General features: G+C 41.3%; 1 protein-coding gene across 5 annotated transcripts in view; it reads right to left on the bottom strand.

Moving 5' to 3' along the window:
- Positions 1-22,748, bottom strand: part of SCN8A (sodium voltage-gated channel alpha subunit 8) — a 201,257-nt gene that overhangs the window by 120,794 nt on the left and 57,715 nt on the right. For all 5 annotated transcript variants that reach the window (XM_053661634.1, XM_053661638.1, XM_053661633.1 and 2 more), the window contains exon 2: positions 7,469-7,798. In XM_053661634.1, the coding sequence (XP_053517609.1) occupies positions 7,469-7,744 (276 nt within the window). In that variant the 5' untranslated portion in view covers positions 7,745-7,798. The remainder of the gene's footprint in view (positions 1-7,468; positions 7,799-22,748) is intronic.

The raw sequence follows: 22,748 nt of genomic DNA, 5'->3' as shown, positions 1-22,748 counted from the left end.
TATCAAGTAAACACCAACAATCTTAGTCTAACATTGTAAGTCCTCCATGATTTGGCTCCTTCTCTCCCTTCCCAGCCTCATCTCCCACAGCTCCTTAGTCATGTCCCCTCATTCCAATCAACTCACACTACTCAGCCTGTTCTTAGTTGTCCTATGTCCTTGTCTCTGAGCCTTTGTTCATGTTGTTCTTTCTGCTAGAATGTTCCAGTCTGTCCTTCGTCTTGAAAATCCAAGGAATAATTCAAATACCACTCTTAGAAGTAAGGCCTGTTCTGGGCCCCCTTGTTGGAAGTGGTATTGCATCATACACTAACATGTTATAAGCTACTCAAGGGTAAAGAAAGGACCTTATTAATCTTTCTCCCCACCCCAAGAGAACCCAATGCCCCCAATGCCTCACACATAGGAATTAGTCAAGAAGCATTTGTTGAATAAATGGATCATTATGATTTATTGGATCATAATGGTTTATTATGAAGCAACCCAAGCTGGTGTATATTCCATGTCAGCTTCCCTCATTTCCTTTATAGTCAGTTAATTCAGCTCAACTCACATAGCCAAGAAAAAAACCAAAATACTTAACACAGACAGACATGACAGGACAACTTCAGACATTTGGAAAGTGATGTCCTTTGTATATGTGTGACACCAATAAATCAAGAGATTCAAGCACTAGATAGAGGCTGTTACCTAACCACCTTTTATGAAGTCTCTTCTAGTTCTAAGGTTCTACAAGAGGAGTGATAAGACTGATAACACTTAATAATAGTCATCTAGCCCTCTGAAAATATCTCTAAAACATTAGGAGAGCTAGTTCTTTTTTTTTTTTTTAAGATTTATTTATTTATCTTCAGAGGGGAGAGAAGGAGAGAAATATCAATGTATGGTTGCCTCTTGTGCGTGCCCCACTGGGAACTGGCCTGCAACCCAGGCTTGTGCCCTGACTGGGAATCAAACTGAGATACTCTGGTTTGCAGGCCCGCGCTCGATCCACTGAGCTACACCAGCCAGGGCTAGGAGAGCTAGTTCTTGATCTATTATACTTCCTCAGAACTTAAAGAAAACTAATTCTTTGGGAAAAGAAAAGATATATTGGTAATCAGTTTTTTCCTTCTAGAGTTCAATCCATTTTTGTAGACTTAACTATAATGTCGCCTTTTCTATTCAAAGCGTTTACAAAATCAGAGTGTTTTCATAGGCATTATCTCTTAAGATTAATTCATTTGCTCAACAAATATTGATTGAGCACTTACTACAGGGCAGGTACTGCTCCAGCGAATGAGCATATAAGAGGATGAATAATAAGCAAATAAATATATTATGTACCTATGGAGAAAAATGAAGCAGGACTGGGGCAATAGGCTGTTCATTGTTATTTAGAGTCATCAAGAAATGGTCTTCACCACAACCCAGTAAGTTATGTGGGATATCAGCTGTAAGCATGACATTCATTTTCCAGACTGGGGAAACTAAAACCCTGAACAGCTAGTTAAGTGACAAGCCCAAGATCACCTAGAATTAGATATGGATGGAGTCAGAAACAAGATTTCCCAACTCTTGGACTCTTCTGCTAAGGCTATGAAAGAGGAATCTGACTTAGGACTGTTTAACTAAATTCCTTTCCCTCTAGACAACGACACTTGGAGAATGGAAAAGAACCCCAAACATGCACCTCAGTAATCCATCACCCTGAAAATGAGCTAACTTCCACTGGCTTACAAGTATTTGTGTCAATTTGATTGGTGAATAAAATAATGAAAACGCCATTTCATTTTCTTATATTGTTAAACAAATTTTTAACAAAAACAAAACAAAATTTTAGAATATGAAATTTTTATTTAAAACAAAGCAGCATCTAAGTTTATCATGCAAAAGTAGGCAACACAACTCTGCACTAACAATACTTCAGTTCATACCTGGTGAACGTAAGCTCTCCTTTGATGGTCAGTCTCTGCTCTGAATACCTGGTGAAAGTGTATGAAAACAGATTCTGCAAGGATTTTCTGCTGGAGCTCATAGGACTCTCTCTCACTTAGTTCTTCATTTGAGGAGGCTCTTAACAATAATATTAGTGGGGGAAGGAGAAAAAAGGAAGCATTGCTGGGAACAGGAGGCCACAATCAACCCTAAGTTAACCCACAGTTAAAGCTAAAACCCACTACTCATCAGAGATAAGAACGTTATCAGATAAGTTCTTAATGTATTATAGAAACTCAGAAGGAGAAGAAATTAATTCTGGTATAGGAGAAACAATTTGGGCTACAAGAGAAAAAAAGGCCTCAGTCCTGGACCTAGAGGAACGGGTGGTGTCCAAGAGTGGAGTTTAAGGACAGAGCACTTTCCAAGAAGAGCTGGAAAACACACAGCAGGGGATACTACGGAAACTACTTAGTGGCTTGTCACTGCTGAAACATAGTGTGTGGTAGGCATATGTGTGAAATACAATTAGAAAGATATAGATATAAGTCCAACTATATTTTGCATGTATTATAGATAAGAAAGTTGAAGGCCAGTGAATGTGAGTGATTTGCCTAAGGGCAAACAAGAAGCAAAGGTAGAACTGAAAGGAAGGTTTTTATTTTCCTCATAAGGTACCCTTTTCACCAAGCCATCCTGATGGTAGGCTGGGGATTGAGGCAGGTTGGGGGTAACCTTCCTTTAAAAAGTAAGAATATGTGAAGAGGTAAGTAAATTGCCTCCCGATTATAAGTCTAGTAGAAGAGTTGTAGCAGCATACATACTGATCCCAAGTCTCTGGAATAATTTGTCTTCAGGAGCTGCTTCACTTCAGAGCATACAATACTGGAACTACATCTAACACCATCCTTTCCTTCAGAAGCACTGTACTTCTTAGAACCCATTCTAAGAAGCATTCACAAACCACAGGGATGTGAATAAAAAGCAAGCTTTTTTTTTTGGTCTCTATATTTGCCTGCCTAGCTTCAGAAGAACAGAGCCATGTGAAGCTGAGGATCAATTAATTAAAAAATTAGAAAAGTAGGGAACTAGAAATATGTTATAATGGACTAAGAGTTAGGAGGTATGGGTTCTAGTCCTGGCTCTACGACTAGGGTACTTCACACTACATTAAATATATATAATGTGGAGGCTAAACGAGAAAATCTCTAAGGCAACCATAGTCTAATTTTCTACGATTTTAGGAAGCCTTCAATTTACAGAAAAAGGTAGACATGAAAAGTTGAGGGCAAACTGAACTCTGGGAAACCATATATAATTTTTAATGCAACAGGACTGGGCTCTATTTAAAGGCTCAGTCAGTTCTATAACTTGGGTTTTTATCTGTGGGAGTTTCTGATAAGAGGGTGTGCCGATGAAACAAAAAGAAGACACACATCAATGGTCAGTTTGAAGAAACAGGAAAAGGGGAAGGGGCCTTCTTTCCACTTAATCCACACTTTTTTGCTGCCGTAGACAGTTATTAAGAATATATGTGGCCATTTAGTTCCGCCAAGATGGAGGCATAGCTGGAGACGCTGTGCTTTCTCACACAACCAAGTTTAGAGACAACTAAATATTAGCAACAGAAAACACAGCCAGAACACAGAAAATTGAACTTTTCGGAAGTCTGATAACAACAAATTCTTCAGCCTGACCAGTAAGAGGGGCGAAGCCAGCAGCTGGTGGAGCGGATTACACAGGAAAATTCAGTCAGAAGGACTCAGGCACGCGAATCCCAGGCGCAGGGTTGCAATGGGTGGACCTAGTGAGCAACTCAGCGAGCGACCGCGGGGAACCAGTGAGGGAGCAGGGCCAAGATTTGACTGAGGTCGCACATAGACCAGCGAGGGAGTGGGCAGTTAGATGGGACCCAGCGGGACCCAGCAGGCCCCAGCGGCGAGAGGCAGCAGAGGGCGCCGCCATTTCCCCACTCTGACCACACCCCCACATACAGCGTCATAACCCAGTAACCTGAGTGGCCTTGCCCTGGTGAACAACCTAAGCCTCTGCTCCTCACCCAGCTGCACTATATGGCAGAGGGGGTTGCCATTTCCCCGCTCTGACCATGCCCCCACATACAGCATCACAACCTAGTGATGTCCAAGGCCCAACCTGGGAGTCCAAGGCCCTGCTCCTCAGACTTAACGGGCTCGAACAGACCAAAAATGGCTCAAAAAGATCTCAAAGCCCCAGAGCCTATAAATCTAAGCGATGAAGAAATAGCAAAACTCTCAGACGCACAGTTTAAAACACTGGTGATCAGGATCCTCACAGATCTGGTTGATTATAGCCACAAATTAGACAAACATATGAAGGCGAAACTAATTGAAATGAATGGAATTGCACAGGAAACCAATAGCGATAAAAAGGAAACTGGGACTCAAATCAATGGAGTGGACCAGAAGAAAGCAAATAATGGCCAAACAGAAAAGAGTCAAGAAGCAAGAATTCAAAAAAATGAGGAGAGACTTAGGAACCTCCAGGACATCTTTAAACGCTCCAACATCCGAATTATAGGGGTACCAGAAGGGGGAAAGGAACAGCCACCAGTGGAAAACTTATTTCAACAAATAATAAAGGAGAATTTCCCCAATCTGGCAGAGGAAATAGACTTCTAGGAAATCCAGGAAGCTCAGAGAGTCCCAAAGAAGGTGGACCCAAGAAGAAACACACCAAGGCACATCATAATTACATTAGCCAAGATTAAAATGAAGGAGAGAATCCTAGAAGCAGCAAGAGATAAGTCACCTACAAAGGAGTCCCCATCAGACTGTCAGCAGATTTCTCAAAAGAGACCTTACAGGCAAAAAGGGGCTGGAAAGAGGTATTCCATGTCATGAAATCCAAAGACCTACAACCAAGATTGCTCTATCCAGCAAAACTTTCATTTAGAATGGAAGGACAGATACAGTGCTTCTCAGATAAGATCAAATTCAAGGAGTTCCTCATGATCAAGCCCTTATTATATGAAATGCTAAAGGGACTTACCTAAGAAAAAGAAGTTAAAAAAACATGAACAGTGAAAGGACAACAAACTCACAGTTATTAACAACCACACCTAAAACAAAAGTAAACTAAAAAGACAGCTAGATCAGGAATGGAAACACAGAAATGAAGATCTCAAGGAGGGTTAGCAACAGGGGAGTGGGAGGAGGAGAAGGGGGGAGAAGGTACAGAAAATAAGTAGCATAGACAGTAGATAGAAAATAGATTGGGGGGGGGGCAAGAATAGTATGGGAAATACAGAATCTAAAGAACTTGAGACACATGGCCATAAACTAAAGGGGGGTAATGGTGGGGACGGGGGGATAGGGTGGAGGGGAATGAAGGGGGGGAATAGAACAACTGTAATGGATAATAAAAATAAATTAATTAAAAAAAAAACTGTGGTACATTTAAACAATGGAACAGTACACAGCAGAAAGGAAGAAGGAGCTCCTACCCTTCGCCACAACACGGATGGAACTGGAGGATGTTATGCTAAGTGAAATAAGCCAGGCAGTAAAAGACAAATACCATATGATCTCACCTATAAGTGGAACCTACTCAACAAAAGAAGCAAGCAAGCAAAATATAACCAGAGACACTGAAATAAAAAACTGACAATAATCAGGATGGGGATAAAGGGAGAAAGAAGGGAAAGGGTCCTTAAAGAACATGTATAAAGGACCCATGCATGACACAGCTAAGGGGGGAAGGATGGAGGGCGGTAGGTGGGGGAGGAAGGTAGGTTGGGGTGGGTGGGGCAGGGGAAAGTGGTGGCAGAAAAGTGGAGATGACTGTATTCAAACAACAATGAAAGAAAAAAAAAAACTAAAAAAGAAAAATACAGGGTGTGGCACAAATAACACCCCTTTTTATTACAAAATAAGCATGTAATTCTGTAACATAATATCACACTCAAGCACACTATATGACATTTTAGATGAAATGTTCAAATTAAAACTATAAATGATTACACCCACATTATTACCCTACCAACCGCAATCGCACAGGCGTTACTTCTGCTGGACCCTATATAAATAATAAATATGGTGAATTACGGTAGAGTCAGAATTTCTTATTTCCAGTCTACTGTTCTTTATATTATATCATGTTTTGTTCCAAACGTTCTAAATTTCCCAGTGGAAGATATAAGGTACTGATCCCACTTTTTCCTATTGTGTAGCTATTCTGAACTGTGACAGAAGTACATGGATAAAGACCCATTTTGTACAGACAATGTCTTAACTGCTTGTGCCACCCTGAACTAAAAATGCCTCCACAGCCCCAGGTGGTGCACCTCAGTGGATTGAGTGCCAGCCTGTGAACCAAAAGGTCATTGGTTCAATTCCCAGGCAGGGAACATGCCTGGGTTGCAGGCTAATCGATGTTTCTCTCACACGTCAATGTTTGTCTCCCTCTGTATCTCCCTCCCTTCTCTCTCTAAAAATAAATGAATAAAATCTTTAAAAAAAAATTTTAATGCCTCCACAACTATAACTAAATCAAGACATCCACTGGCCTCGTCTTACTTCTGTCTCATTATTACGCCAAAGAAACTGAAATTTCTTCTAAAATGTAAATACTGAAAGGCAACTTAGTTAAGGGCAGTTTATAAGGCAGTTTGTTAAGCTTTATATTTACAAATATGTAATTACACAAAGCCTTCCCACCCCTTACTTGGAAACACCCACCAATTTAATCCTTTAAATGATATCTGCTAAATGAGGCATCCCTTAAAATGGTATCCAATGTCAGCCCTCACTGTTCAACGGCTAATAATTTGGCTGGTGGATTATCCAGGGGACTTCGCACTCTACTTGATGCCTTGTTTCATAAGATAATCATGAGAAAGAAACCCAAGGTTTGGTCAAATATTTGTTAGGGAAGTTTGAAATTCAATCAAATGAAATTGGTATTTCTTTTACTTATGCTCCTTATGAGGAGGAATACAAGACAGACTCTAATACCAGCATCAGCGCTGGCTCACCCCAGACTACTGTAACAAGGCAAAGACCCAGAATCTCCTCACTGCCCAGGTTTGGCTTTCTCTATTCTCTTCCTGTGCCCAACAGCTATGCTCTAACGTCAAAAACAGGGCTGGACAGGAGCACAAATCCATCACCTCTACTGCATCAACAAAAGGCTCTGTTAATGTCACAATACCAATACCATCTTTATATTTAAAGACAGAATTTTGAATGAGTAAGATTTTACAGGGCTATACCATCTTTTACTATATCATCTTTCTTGGACCCTATTAAATAGTTCCATTTCATTTATGCTTTCTTTTTCTGATCTGGCCAGGAGCCAAAATCATAAGTCTCATTTATAGAGAGTTCAGAAGTACCACAACCCACGAATGACTCTTGGCAGCAAACTGAAAAATAATCCCCACTAGCCAGAACTGAAACAAAAGGTTAACTATTCATCCAAACTTTGGCAGAGACACAGTTCTTCCTCCCTCATCTCCCCTAAGCCTGTTAGGAAAGGGGTATCTGAAGCTGCTCCTCCTCCTGCAACTCACTTTCTGTGTCAAATAGTATGGGTCAAAGTCCTCCAGGGGAACCGCAACCAGGCCTTGTGGGATGTCCCCATAGATGAAAGGCAAACTCTTCCCTGCCTCCAGGTCACTGTTTGGCTTGGGCTTGCTGTCCTCATCATCTTCCCGATGACTGCCATCGGCCTTTGGTGGTTTCTTAAGCTTGCTCTCGGCAATGCGCCTCTCGATGTTGGCCAGAGACTCAGGGGTGAAAGGCTTGAAACTATCAGGGCCTGGTGGTGCGAGCAGCCGCGCTGCCATCTTCTCATCCTGCAGCAGCTTCGTTAGTTATGCTGCGTCCAGGACAGGTCAGCTCTGAAAGAAAAAACAACACAGACAGCATTAATCAATCACTGCTCAAAAAAGAGGCCAGACTAAACCATCTCAACCTTTATTCACAGCCTTTGCAACACAGAGTTTCTTCCATGACACAGTTATTTTTCTCAACAGAAAAATCTGTGGCATGAATGGAATAGGTCATGTTCATTACCACCCCTAAGGGGAATGAGCAGCCAGAAGATCAAAAGACAGGAGTCTCCTGAAATCTAGTATTTATTATTTACTTAGATGCAACTCACTGTTAGGAACCACATACAACTACAAAGATAATTCTATACCCTCAATGAACTTCTATTCTAAACTGATAAGGCATATTTATCATTACCCAGTGGTGCATGTTAGCTTTGGGCTCTTTATATGTTCAAGTCACCTTCCTCTCCTGTAGCTCCACTCCCCAAAGAAATACTCTAACTTACAAGGGTAACACAAGGGTACACTGTCAGTCTTTTCAAATTTCTGCTTCTGAAAGCACTAAACCTTTCCAAACTTCAGAGGCACAAAATATAGATAAAATAGCTTCCATCTGCTTTGGCTCTTCCATTTCAAGATATTTTTTTTTCAATTTACCAAGTTGTGTAAAACCCATCCAGTGTAAAAGCCCAGAAGTACCTTCTTTTATGACCAAGCTCCTGACAGGGAGAAACGCAAAACACTTTTCTCTGTGGAGAGGGCAGACACTGCTCTACGTACCTCCCACTCAGCAGCACGGAAAAGCACAGGGGAGAGGAATTTTTGAGGACTTCCTCTGTGCAGCAGCACTGCAGCCCTGCAGCCCTGCAGAGGGGACAGCAGAAAGGCCTGCATGCAACCTGAGGGGCTCAAACCAGGAAGGGCTAGAAGTGAAGAGTCACAGACCACAGTTCCCTTCTAAAAAGAAAAAATGAAGTAGTGCCATAACAGCAAATGATTTCTAAGCATAGTATTTGAAAGCCCATTTTCTTATGTTTAAACAGAGTCCTGGGTAATTTAAATCCATGCCTTGAGACAAAGGACCCCCTAATGTCAAAAGCAACAGCGTTTAGTTACTGTCACAAAAGGACCCTGGAGCATGAGTCTAACCATGAAAGCTTTAGGGTGCCACTGTCAGTTCATCTGGTGCTCCTGGTGCTGCTCTTTCCTTTAGTTTGGTGAGCTCCACAAAGACAATCTGGAAAATTTATTTTAAAAGGCTAGCAATTGTTCTTTCCCTCCTACTTAGCCCTCAGGGTCCACTTCAAGTATGGCCCAGGGTCAAGGCAAGTATCCATAAAACCCAGCTCCTTAAGAGAACAGTAGTAGAGTCAACTCCAAATAATTTGGGAATGAAATACCCAAGGGCTCCTTTTATAAATACGCCTGCAGAAATCCCAGATTTCTCTAGTGCTGGCAACTGGTAAGTGTCGCAAAGGCAGCTAGCAGTGTCCACATGCAGGCCGCTCTGCTTACTCACAGCACAGGACTAATGAGGCCAGAACCACAAGTGTGCCCCCACACAGACTTGTTGGCTTCATGCTGTGCCCCAAAAATACACTATCCTACATGCAGTATGGTAAAAAAAAATCATTTTCACATATGAAGCATGAAATGTTAGAGCTGCAATGGGCTTACAGATCCAGTCCATTTCAGTTTTCAGATTAGAAAGCCTGGGGTCCTAAGAGATTGGACGAAGTCACAGGACCAGGATCAAAAGCACAACCAAAAGCTCTGACCCCTCATCATACACTTCTTCTATTAGGACAACTATCAGCTACTCCTACCCTACTCTAACTCCCAGTACCTACCCACCAGGAATTGTCTGCCTCACTGAAAAAAAAAAAAAAAAAAAAAATCACATGAAAGGACAGTGATCTAAGGCTGATCTAAGGCTTTACTCAGAATGTTTTACCCAACCAAGAGTGTCTTCTTCCTCATTCCTTTCCTCCTATCTATTCCTGAGTTACCCCCATAAACCCCCTTCCTCCACAGAGCCTTCCCACCAGCTCCAGCCTTTACTGACTTTTCCCCTTGTGAACTCCTACAGATTTATCATGATTTTAGCTAACATTTGTCATGTACTTACTATGTTTCAGGCATTGTTCCAAGCACCTTGCTTGTATTAGCTCATTTAATCTCCCCTAACAAATTATGAGCTAGATATTATTAAATTATCCCCATTTAACAGATGAGAAAACAGAGGCACAGAGAGCTAATGTAGCTGAAAGTACAAACTAGAAAATGATATAGGATTCAAAACATCCTCTTCACATTTCTTTTGGCTCTTGATTATTGTTGAATTGCACCATATAAATTCCCAGAGGTCATGGATGGTGGCTTAAACTTCTGTGTCCCTTCCACAGAGAAAAGGACTATGCTTGGAACCAAAAATTAGTTCAAATCCCTGAGACTCCATAGTTCCCACAGCCACACTCATTCTCAACTGAGACTCCCTCAGTTCCTACTCCCTCAGTTCCAGAGGACAAAGACTACTGCAAGAGGAAGTCACTGAAGATGCTGACAAACTCCTGTGACCTGATTATACACACCTGAGTTCTTCACAGGTAAAGCTGTCCAAGGCTAAGTCCTCTGCCTGTGCTTCCAGATCCTGTTTCTTCCCTTCGCCAAGACCACATTCCCTCGATTACCCCTGCTCTCCATGACATTCTCAGTCTTTCCCTTTCCTCTCCTACTTCAGTATTTCTCCCTTTACATCCTCACTCCCTGCTCCCACTCTGTCTTGGTTTGGCTTAAGTGATCCTGATTCTGTTCTATTATCCTGATTCCGTCCACAACCACAGTATTCTCTTCCTCACCACCTCTTTCCTTTTCAAGGGCTGACCTGCAATCCCTTTGTTACACTTTCTTTCAGGGATCTCATCTACTCAAAATAATCTACGTGGGTGACTTTCAGATTTGTATCTGAAGAGCCCTGGCTGCTCTTCCCAGCCACACAATTGCTGTCACCACTTCAGAATTAAGCACCAAAAACCACACGTTTTTACTTCTCAAACTGATTCCTCCTCCTGGCTTTCTTAATTCTGTTATTGGAACCATCATTTTCCTAGCCATGTAAACATGTAAACTCAGTCATCTTTGCCCCATCATCCCTTTGCCATCCTTGCCCAGTCACCAGCCTTGCTAATTCTTTCCTCGAGTTTCCATTTAAAATAGCGTCACCCAATAAGTCAATCAGAGAAAGACAAAGACCATATGAGTTCATTTATATGTGGACTCTACAGAATAAAATAAATGAACAAACAAAATTGTAACAGACTCAGATAGAGAACAGACTGATGGCTGCCAGGGGGGAAGGGGGTCAGGGGGCTGGATAAAAAAGGTGAAGGGATTAAGAAACAGATCGGCAGTTACAAAGCAGTCATGGAGATGTGAAGCACAGGGAATACGGTCCGTAATACTGTAATAACTGTGTGTGGTGCCGGGCGGGCACTGTAAACATCAGGGAGATCTCTCTGTAAAGTATATGATTGCCTAACCACTATGCTGTACACCTGAAACTAATATAACACAACACTGAATGTCAACTGTAATTTAAAACAATTTTAAAAGACATTAGTCAAAAGAAAAAAAAACAGCATTACCCTAATTCAGGTCACATGCAATAGTCACCCACTTGCAGACCAGTCCTCAGTCCACCAGGCACCTCTCCAAAGATCTGTTTCCCCAAAGCTCCGCTTCCATTGTGTCAAGACTGCTGCCCTCCTTCAAGCCTACTAGAGTTAGATCACTGAATTCCAACATTTTCCACTTCGCTGCCACTCAAGGCCTTTTACTTAAACATTCTTTTCTTATTGCTTCCCTGCAAGAATAGGTACTCTAATTACAGTAACTGTTTTGGTTTTGGTTTTCGAGATTGTTGTTTGTTTAAGGTAGAACATAATATAAGTGAGCAGGTCTCCAGTGCACAAACTGGGCATTTTGTACACATGTATACACACCTGTGTAACCACTACTCAGCTCCGGCTGTACACTTACCTTCAGCACTCCAGAGGCTCTCTTGAGGTCCTCTGTCAATAACTACCAACCCTCCTACTCTCCCAGCAAAGGTTAGCAGTTTGCCTACTCTTGAACTTCATATGAGTAGACTATAAGTATACTGTTCAGGGTCTGGCTTCTTTCACTCAACATTATTTCTCTGAGACTGATCTTTGTTGTGTGTGTAGCATGGACCACGTTTTTTAATTGCTGTGTAGTGTTCTGTGTATGAATATAGCACAATTTATCCATCCTACCTGATGAGACATTTAGGATGTTTATCATTTCAGGCTGTGATGAATAAAGCCACTAAAAACCTTTTGTACATGTCTTTTGATGACCATGTGTGTTTGTTTCTCTTCAGCAGACGGGTGGGAGCGGAATGCTGGGGTCAGAAGAGGGCAGGTGTTTAGTGTTAGTGACACTGCCACCAGCAGTGCAAAGGGTTCCAGTTGTACTGGAACCTCACCAACACTGGGAAATGCTAGTCTTCTTCCTGCATCCCCAGCTCCTGGCAACCAACAGTTTGTGTTCTGTTTCTACTGATTTATCTGTTCTGGATCGTCACATAAAAGGAATCATACTTTATGAAACATTTTGTGTCTGGCTTCTTTCACTTAGTATGTTAGGTCTGTCCAGGAAGTATCCAGCCATGTACTATGAAACAGAGACATTAATTGAAGAAGATACAAGAAACATTGTGCACAGAATAATGATGCTTCAGTCCCCTTCAAAGTAGGCACCTTGGAACCTCACGCAGTTCTCCCAATTGCTATCAGCTGTCCCATTGTATTTTCCTGAATCTCATCAACAGTCAGAAATTTCTTCCCTCTCAAAGGTGATTTTAGTTTTGGGAAAAGCCAGAAGTCACAGGGCACACCAAATCTGGGCTGTAGGGAGTCTGAGTCACCTGGGTGATTTGATGTTTTGCCAAAAACTCTACATGAGACGTGATGCACGAGTGGGTGTGTTGTCGTGATGAAGCTGCCAGTCACCAGTTGCCCATAGCTGTAGCCTTCTGAATCATCCAAACAGTTTCCATGGAAGAATGTTCAAGCCTAGTACAAAATTTGCTCTACTTGCTCAGTCACTTTGAATGCAATGGCCAAACAGTACACATGCTCACTCAACAGCATCTACTGCCCACTGACTAGTACAGTGAAGTCGTCATTGTTCACATGCATGTGCATTCCAGTCCACTCTTTTTGGCTGCCAGGTTACATCAATGTCATGCAAAACGTTCTCATTATTAACAATGGCTGGACTTTTTCCACTCAGACTTTGTAATGTTTTTGAAGTTCATCTATATTGCAGGATATATCTGTACTTCACTCCTTCCTATGGAAGAATAAGGTTTTCTTATAATACGTGTGTATCATAATTTGTTTATTCATTCATCTATTGATGGACATTGCAAGTATTTCACTATTTGGTTATTGTCAACAGTGTGTGAACATATACTTATTTTAGTCCCTGTTTTCCATTCTTTTGAATATACACCTAGGAGTAGAATTGCAGGGTCACATGGTAACTCTATGTTTAACTATGTGAAGAACTGCCAAACTATTTTCTACAGAGGCTGAACCATTTTTGCATTCTCACCAATTTCTTTACACCCTAGCCAATACCTGTTATTTCCTTTTGTTTTTCAAATTACAGACATCATAGTGGATGTGAAGTGTGAACTAGTATCTCATTGTGGTTTTGATTTGCATTCTTCTAGTGACAATGGTGCTGAGGAATTTTTCAAGTGTTTGTTGGCTCACTATAGTTTTAATTTTCTCTGACAATATTAAGCACCTCTCATATCTTTATTGGCCATTTAGATACTTGTCTTTGTGAAATGCCAGTTTAAGTCTGCCCACATTTTATTTGGCCACCTGCATTTTCTTATAGATCTGTGGGACTTCTTTGTATATTCTCCATACAGTTATTTCTTAGATATATTTCAAATATTTTCTCGTTTCTACTTTCTTAATGGTGTCTTTTGATAAGCCATAGTTCTTAATTGTACTTAACCCAATCTATCACCCTTCATTTTCTTCTTCTTTTTTTCTTTTTGTTCTAGAAATCTTTGCCTATCCCAAGGTCATGCAGCTATTAGACTATGTTTTCTTCCAGAGCTTTATTGTTTTTCCTTATTTATTTATTTATAAGATTTTATTTATTTATCTTTAGAGGGGAAGGGAAGGAGAGAGGGAGAGAAACATCAATGCATGGTTGCCTCTCGTGTGTCCCCTGCTGGGAACTGGCCTGCAACCCAGGCATGTGACCTGACTGGGAATCAAACCAGGATCCCTTAGTTTCCAGGTCCGGGCTCAATCCACTGAGCTACACCAGCCAGGGCTACCTTTCTTATTTAGATTTCAAGTCATTTGGAATTGATCTTTATACACCCTGTAAAATAGAGGTCAAGGTTAATTCTTTTCCTATGGGGATATCCAATTGACTTAGCCTCACTTAATAAAAAGTCTGGTCACTGTTATTTTCATTGACTCCTAAATATACTTTCATTTTCTTGTTTTAAATCTCCTGAAGTCTTGTTGAGATCTGGGAAATTGAGAACATAGCCTGACCACAGCAAAACAGGAACAAGGAACAGCATGCAAACAAAGGCTGAGCAGACATCCTACAGTATGGGAGTGCCCTACTTAGAGCAAGATAGGCAGATTGTAATCTGTTTAGTTTTGAATTTTGAAACCCCACCCTGTTCCCCCCACGAGTGGTCTCTGTCAGCAAATAGCTAACCGCCACGTCTGCTTCTGTTCAACGCTTGCTTGCTCGTCCCTATATAAGGACTTAGCTGTAAGTGCTCGGGGCGACTCTCATCTGCAGCCCTTTTGGGCACCGTGTCTCTGGACACCCCGAGAGTTCGCCCCTGCGCAGGTTAAGCTTGGCCAATAAAATAAGATCAAAACCCTGAAAGGTCTTCGAAAATTATTCTCGCGTCCAGTGAATGTAACAGTCTTTCTTTCTTACCTAAATTCTATTCATCCATTAAAACCAGCTTAAATTCCTCTTCCTTCTAAGAAAATGGTTTTGCAAAAAGTAAAAAATTTTTTCAGAACTTAGAGACAATCTAGTCCAACTATCCTTAGTGTACAGTTAAGTAAATTTATCAGTAAATTAAGTAAGAGAGGCTATGTTGCCTCACTGCTAATTAGTCACAGATGCAGAGATAGGGCACACAGTTCTTGGCCTCCAATATAATGTTCTTTTCACTATACCACAGTCTCTTAGGTAATTCATCTCGTCCATCATTCCACTACTGTCTCAGCTTTCTTCTTACTGTTGTGCAAAGATGAGAGCCAGCCTAGGTAATGAGATAACAGTAAAAGAAACTTTTAGTCCTGAAAGTTCCAAAAGAGATTGTACTAGACTCAAAGCTTGGGACAAAAGATGATCAAAGCTCTCTCTCTTTGGTCATCCAGGAGGGTTAAGACCTTCAAATGCCGTCTGTGGCCTGGACACGCACAAATAAAAATGAATCTAAATTAAGGGAAAACAGAGGAAAAGGGAAAGAAAACTGGCATTGAAGTAAGGTTATAACAGAGATGAAGAAAGAAAGACATCTAGGCAGAATTGTTAAAGGAAACACTTTAGACAAGGGTACATGAGAAAGAATGTTAGGAATAGGATCAAACAGCAAGCAGTGTTAAAACTTGTCTCAGACTTTAATAAGAACAAAATTTAAAAACTTAATTTCTGGCACCAAAAGTTACTACAAAGATATAGTAACCAAAGCAGTGTGGTCAGACAGAAAGACAGATATAGAGCAGTGGAATAGATTAGGGAGCCCAGAAACACACCCTCAGAGATACAGTCAAATGATTTTCAACAAGGGTGCCAAGACCATTCAATGTGGGGAAGGGCAATCTTTTCAACATATGGTGTTAGGAAAACTGGTTATCTACATGCAAAAGAATGAAGTTGGAGATCTAAGATGGCAGAGAAGTGGAAGCTACACTAACCTCCTCCCAAGACCAATCTGGAATTACAATTCAATTGTAGAGAAATTATCCTGAATAACCAACTGAACAATAGCTGGAGAGAAGCCTTATAACCATGGACAGAAGAAACCACTTCACCACAATGTGTCTGGTAGGAAGAGCGGAAGAGACACGAGAAGACTGGCTGGGCTCCCATAGGTGGCAGTTGAAGTGCTAGAGGAATATTTCAACAGCCGGGAGTGTTCCCCCTGAGAAGTGTGGGGTCTAAACCCCAACCTGGGCTTCCTTACCTACAGCACCAGAATCTGGAAAGGAACCCAGATAACATCCAGCTGTGAAAAGCAGGGAGGTTTCTGTCTGCTACAGAGAAACAGCTGGAGACACAGAGAGCCTCTTAAATGTCCAATGCACAAAATTTCGCTGGGCTGTGGCAAAGAGGGAGCAAAGTGGACTAGAGACACTTCAGGAGAGGCTAGAGATGGTGGCTTTGGGGAGAGAACTGAGGTAGCAACCACCAGGATCCTGGTGCTGACTCCTCCCCCATACTGCAAAAGCCATCTTGCTCAGGCACAGCACTCCTCTCCAAGTGGCATCAGCCTGAGGGGAAGCAATAGCCTGCACACAGGAGTTATTCTGCCTCACCCTGTGGTGGTTAAGTCTGACTGCTGATTATAGTGAGTAGATTAACAATGGAAAGAGACAGCCACAGACTGTGAATGCCTGGTGGTCTCAAATAGGCTACCTAAGGCCAAGCAGGGACACCATGTGACATCTCCAGGGTTGGATCCAGAAATAGAAGACACTGGTAAACACTAGATTTTATCAAAATGAATCCTACCACAGTCTTCTCCATGATTTACCTCATTTCCTCTCCTGCATAGCTTTTTAACATTCATTTCTATACTTCAAGTTTGTGCCTAGTAGGTCACTAGTTTTTCCATTACGGTTTATTTCAAATCTCATGTTTATCTCCTCCCTTCTCTTACTCAATTTTACCTTCTTCTTTACTCTTTTTATTTTCATTTTAAATTTTACTTTCTCTCTTGCTAGGATTTGTTTCCATTCCACACTCTTACTATTTCTCCCCCCTCCAGACTCTCAAAACCATTTTTCTTGTCATTAGTCATCACACACTCTTTTTCCTACTATTAAAATTCCTTTATTGTCTCTCTACATTTATCAGTCTTTGCTCATTGGTTGTTGTTGCAGTTCTTCAATTTTATTTCTTTAAAATTCACTATTTTTGTATTCGAAATCTCAAGCTTTACTCTTCCCCTTTCCCACTTCATTTTTCTTTCCTCCTGTCCTTTCTTTATTTTCTTTTAAATTTTAATTTTCCCCTGTCTTAGCTTGGTCTTCATTCCTTACTCTTAGTATTCCTTCTCCCTCTCAAAATCACTTCTCTTTCCAACAGACATCTCTTAAGCGTTTCTCTCTTTCTTTGTCCCTCTTGTTCCCATCCCACCTGTATTAATCTTTGCTCATTTGTTGTTGACAGTGCGGTGGTGAATCTTTTTCTCCAATGTGGTTTCTACTTTTTTCTCTCTTTCACTATATATTTGTTAAATTTCTGTTTAAACTTAATACTAGATGCTTCCTTCACTTACTCATTTCCACTTCCTTCCCTTTTTTATTTATGATATAAATTTTACTTTCTTTCTTCGCTTTGTCTTTATTCTTTACTCTTATTTTTGCTCCTCCCTCTGCCCTCTAAAATCATTTTCCTTTCAGTACTCAATTCATATTCACTTTCCTTTCTTACGGCAGTCTTAATCTCTTTACACCTTTATTAATATTGGCTCACTGGCTGTTGATATTGTGATTGTTGGGAGGGGTTATTTTTGCAGGCATGGGTTTGTTTCTGGGGCATTCCAGTAGCACCTGCACAACAGCATACAAGATGTGGTGGGCGGAATGACTCTCAGTCAGCCAGCCAGAGGGAAGGACCCACCAAAGAAGGATCCAACAACCAAAACCCAATTACATCCAGAGAGCCCACATAAACGGCATAAAGGGCACCCCAAGAGCATCAAGTTCAGGAGATCAAAAAGACTGCACCACTGAGTCCCACAGGTCTCCTACCACAGAAGGTCACACCACGAAGACAGGGAGTCAAAGCAGATCAATCTTAGAAGCAGAAAACAAACAAGAACAATCACCTAAAATGGGGAGATAGAGAATCTGGACTTCTGGACAAGATGAAGGCATAGGCTAGATTCACTTTGTCTCCTTGCACAAGCAAAAGAAGGACAACAATAAATTTAACAGCAAAAAAATAACCAGAACTGCCAGAAAATCAGACTGCATGAAAGTTCGACAGCCAAGTACTTAAAGAAGAAACATTCATTGAGACTGTTGCGGGGGGGGGGGGGGGGAGATGGGCAGCTGGGGCAGAGAGGGCCTGTAGCAAGGCGGCAGCTGTAGGACTGGGTGAGTGAGGCAACAGCTGGTGGACCAGAATGGGCAAGGTGCGGCTGGTAGACTAAGTGGTCCCACATTTGTGTGTGAATAACCAGAAAGAACCACTGGGGAACAAGTCAGAACACACAAAGCAGGGTTCCAGGGAAGAGAAATAAAGCCTCAAACCTCCTGGCAGTAAAAATCTGGGGGTAGGAGGTGGTGGCAACTGGAGAAACTCCCAGCCTCACAGGAGAATTCATTGGAGAGACCCACTGGATCCTACCCACCCACCCAGGAATCAGCATCAGAAGGGCCCAATTTGCTTATGAGTAACGGGGGAAATGACTGAAAGCTGGCCGAGAGCCAGGCAAGTGGCCTTGTTCCATAACAGGCCCTCCCCAACATACAGCGCCATAATACAGCAATATGGGTTGCTCTACCATGTAGAATAACTAAGGCCCCACCCCTCAGAATGTAATAGGTGCTCAGAGACAAAAAATATGGCCTAAATGAAAGAACAGATCAAAGCTCCAAAAATAAAACTAAGCAATGAAGACATAGCCAACCTATCAAATGCAGAATTCAAAACACTGGTAATCAGGATGCTCACACTAATGGTTGAGTATGGTCACAAAATACAGGAAAAAGTGAAAGCTATGCAAAGTGAAATAAAGAAAAATAGACAGGGAACCAAAAGTGAAGGGAAGTAACCTGGAATTCAAATCAACGATTTGGAGAAGAAGGAAGGGATAAACATTCAACCAGAAGCGAACGGAGAAACAAGATTTCAGAAAAATGAAGAGAGGCTTAGGAACCTCTGGGACAACCTGAAACATTCCAACATCTAAAAGCATTCCAACATCTAAATTCTTCTCCAGAGGAGAAGAGAAAGAGCAAGAAATTGAAAGATTATTTGAAAACATAATGAAGAACTTCCCCAATCTGGCAAAGGAAATAGATTTCCAGGAAGTCCAGAAAGCTCAGAGAGTCCCAAAGAAGTTGGACCCAAGGAGGAACACACCAAGGTACATTATAATTATATTACCCAAGATTAAAGATAAGGAGAGAATCTTAAAAGCACTAAGAAAAGGAGAGTTATCTACGAAGGAGTGCCCATAAGATTATCAGCTGATTTCTTAAAAGAAACCTTGCAGGCAAGAAGAAGCTGGAAAGAAGTATTTAAAGTTATGAAAGACAAGGACATACATCCAAGATTACTGTATCCAGCAAAGCTATCATTTAGAATAGAAAGGCAGATAAAGTGCTTCCCAGATAGGGTAAAGCTAGAGGAGTTTATAATCACCAAGTCCTTATTATATGAAATGTTAAAGGGACTTATCTAAGAAAAACAAGGTCAAAAACATGGACAGTAGACTTCTGCCAAGATGGAGGCGTAGGTGGAAAGACTGTACCTTCTCGCACAACCAAGTTTAAAGACAACTAAATTATAGTAACAAAAATGCAATCAAAACACAGAAAATTTAACTATACGGAAGTCTGACAACAATGAACCGTTCAGCCAGACTGGTAAGAGGGGTGGAGCCAGCAGCAGAGTAGGGTTGGGCTGGAAAGATCCCCCGACCCATGCACTCAGGCAGCTATGGGCGAATCCCAGGCGGTGGGGGGGAAGAGAGGGGAGCAACGGGCAGACGCTGTGAGGGCACAAGGCAATGGAAGCAGCAGAGGGAACCACCATTGCCCCTCTTTGACCCCACCCCCACATACAGCATCACAACCCAGCAACCTGGGTAGTCCCACCCTGGTGAACACCTAAGGCTCCACCCCTCATAGGAAATTGGTGTGAACAGACCAAAACATGATGGCTCAAGCAGAACAGCTCAAAGCCCCAGAGTCAATACTTCTAAGCGAATAAGACATAGCCAACCTATCAGATGCACAGTTCAAAACACTGGTGATCAGGATGCTCACAGAACTGGTTGATTTTAGTCACAAATTAGAGGAACAAATGGAGGCTAAACTAATTGAAATGAAAAGAAATGCACAGGAAACCAATGGTGATGGGAAGGAAACTGGGACTCAAATCAATGGACCAGTTTCTGGAGTGGACCAGAAAGAAGAAAAAAATGACCAAACAGAAAAAAATGAAGAAACAAGAATTCAAAAAAATGAGGAGAGGCTGAGGAACCTCCAGGATATCTTTAAACATTCCAACATCCGAATTATAGGGGTACCAGAAGGGGAAGGGGAAGAGGAAGAGCGAAAAGTGGAATACTTATTTGAAAAAATAATAAAGGAGAACTTCCCCAATCTGGCAAAGGAAATAGACTTCCAGGAAATCCAGGAAGCTCAGAGAGTCCCAAAGAAGGTGGACCCAAGAAGGAACATACCAAGGCACATCATCATTATATTAGCCAAGATTAAAATGAAGGAGAGCATCCTAGAAGCAGCAAGAGATAAAGGGACAGTCACCTACAAAGGAGTTCCCAACAGACTGTCAGCGGATTTCTCAGAAGAGACCTTACAGGCAAGAAGGGGCTGGAAAGAAGTATTCCAAGTCATGAAAGGCAAAGAACTACATCCAAGATTGCTCTATCCAGCAAAGCTTTTATTTAGAATGGAAGGACAGCTAAAGTGCTTCTCAGATAAGATCAAATTCAAGGAGTTCATCATCACCAAGCCCTTATTATATGAAATGTTAAAGGGACTAATCTAAGAAAAAGAAGATACAAAAGATGAACAGTGAAAGGACAGCAAACTCACAGTTATTAACAACCACACCTAAAATAAAAGCAAACTAAGAGGACAGCTAGATCAGGAGAGGAACCATAGACATGGAGAGCACATGGAGGGTTAGCAACAGGGGAGTGGGAGGAGGAGAAGAGGGGAGAAGGTACAGATAATAAGTAGCATAGACGTAGGTAGAAAATAGATAGAGGGGAGGGCAAGAATAGTAGGGGAAATATAGAATCTAAAGAACATGAGACACGTGGTCATAAACTAAAGGGGGGGAATGGGGGGATGGGGTGTGCAGGGTGGAAGGGAATGAAGGGGGGAAATAGAACTGTAATGGCATAAACAATAAAAAATACATATATTTTTTAAAGTGGGCAAATGACCTGAAGACACTTCTCTAAGAAGGACACATGAAAAAATGTTCAACATCACTAGCTATCAGAGAGATTCAAATGAAAACCATGATGAGATACCACTTCACGCTGGACAGAATGGCCATGGTAAACAATTTAACAAACAATAAGTGCTGGCGAGGATATGGAGAAAAGGGAATCCTAGTGCACTGCTGGTAGGAATGCAGACTAGTGCAGCCACTATGGAAAACAGTATGAAATTTTCTCAAAAAACTAGAAATGGAACTGTCTTTTGATCCAGCAATTCCACTTCTGGGATTATACCCTAAGAATCCTTCATCACTAATTCAAAAGAACCTATGCACTCCAGTGTTCATAGCAGCACAATTTACAATTGCCAAGTGCTGGAAACTCCACAAGTGCCCATCAGTTAATGAGTGGATCAAAAAACTGTGGTATATTTACACAATGGAATATTATGCAGCAGAAAGAAAGAAGGAACTCCCACCTTTTGCAATAGTATGGATGGAACTGGAGAGTATTATACCAAGTGAAATAAGCCAGGCGGTGAAAGACAAATACCATATGATCTCACCTATAAGATGAGCCTAATGAACAAAACAAACAAATGAGCAAAATAGAACCAGAGTAATGGAAACAGGGAACAGACTGACAACAACCAGAGGGAAAAGGGGAGAAAGGAAGGGGAAGGGTCTAGTCAAGGAACAGGTATAAATGACAAATAGACATGGTGGGGATTGACTGTGGGTGTGAGAGGTGGGTAGGGAAGGGGTGAGCAACAGAGGAAAACTGGGACAATTGTAATAGAATTTTTAAAAAAAAGAATTAAGTTGAATTCTTACCTTATACCATACAAAAATGAACTCAAAATGGGTAAAATATCTTAATGTAAAAGCTAAAACTATACAACTCTTAGAAGAAAACATAGGGGAAAAACTGCAAGACATTTAATTTGGCAATGATTTCTTGCATTTGGAACCAAAAGCATAGCAACAAAAGAAAAAATAAATATACTGGACTTCATCAAAATTAAAAACCTTTGTGCATCAAGGGATACTATCAAGAGAGTGAAAAGGCAACCCACAGAATGGGAGAAATATTTGCAAATCATACATCGCCCAACAATAAAAAAAAACCTAATTAAAAAATGAATAAAGAACATGACTAGACATTTCTCAAAAAAGATATACAAATGATGAATAACCAAATAAGAAATGCTCAACATCATTTACTATTAGGGAAATGCAAATCAAAACCACAATGAGATAGGCCCTGGCTGGAGCAGCTCAGTGGACTGAGCGCGGGCCTGCGAAACAGAGCATTGCAGTTTGATTCCCAGTCAGGGCACATGCCTGGGTTGCAGGCCAGTTCCCGGCAGGGGATGCACGAGAGGCAACCATACATTGAGGTTTCTCTCCCTCTCTCCTTCCCTTCCCCTCTAAAGATAAGTGAATAAAATCTTTAAAAAAAAAAACACAAAACACAATGAGATACTACTTAACACTTATTAGGATGGCTATTATAAAGCAAGCAAACAAACAAAAAAACACCACAGTGAGT

The sequence above is a fragment of the Artibeus jamaicensis genome, unplaced genomic scaffold (genome assembly GCF_021234435.1).
Source record: "Artibeus jamaicensis isolate MK-2021 breed Jamaican fruit bat unplaced genomic scaffold, CSHL_Jam_final contig_233, whole genome shotgun sequence".
NCBI lineage: Eukaryota > Metazoa > Chordata > Mammalia > Chiroptera > Phyllostomidae > Artibeus > Artibeus jamaicensis.
This window is presented reverse-complemented; position numbering and strand designations above follow the sequence as displayed.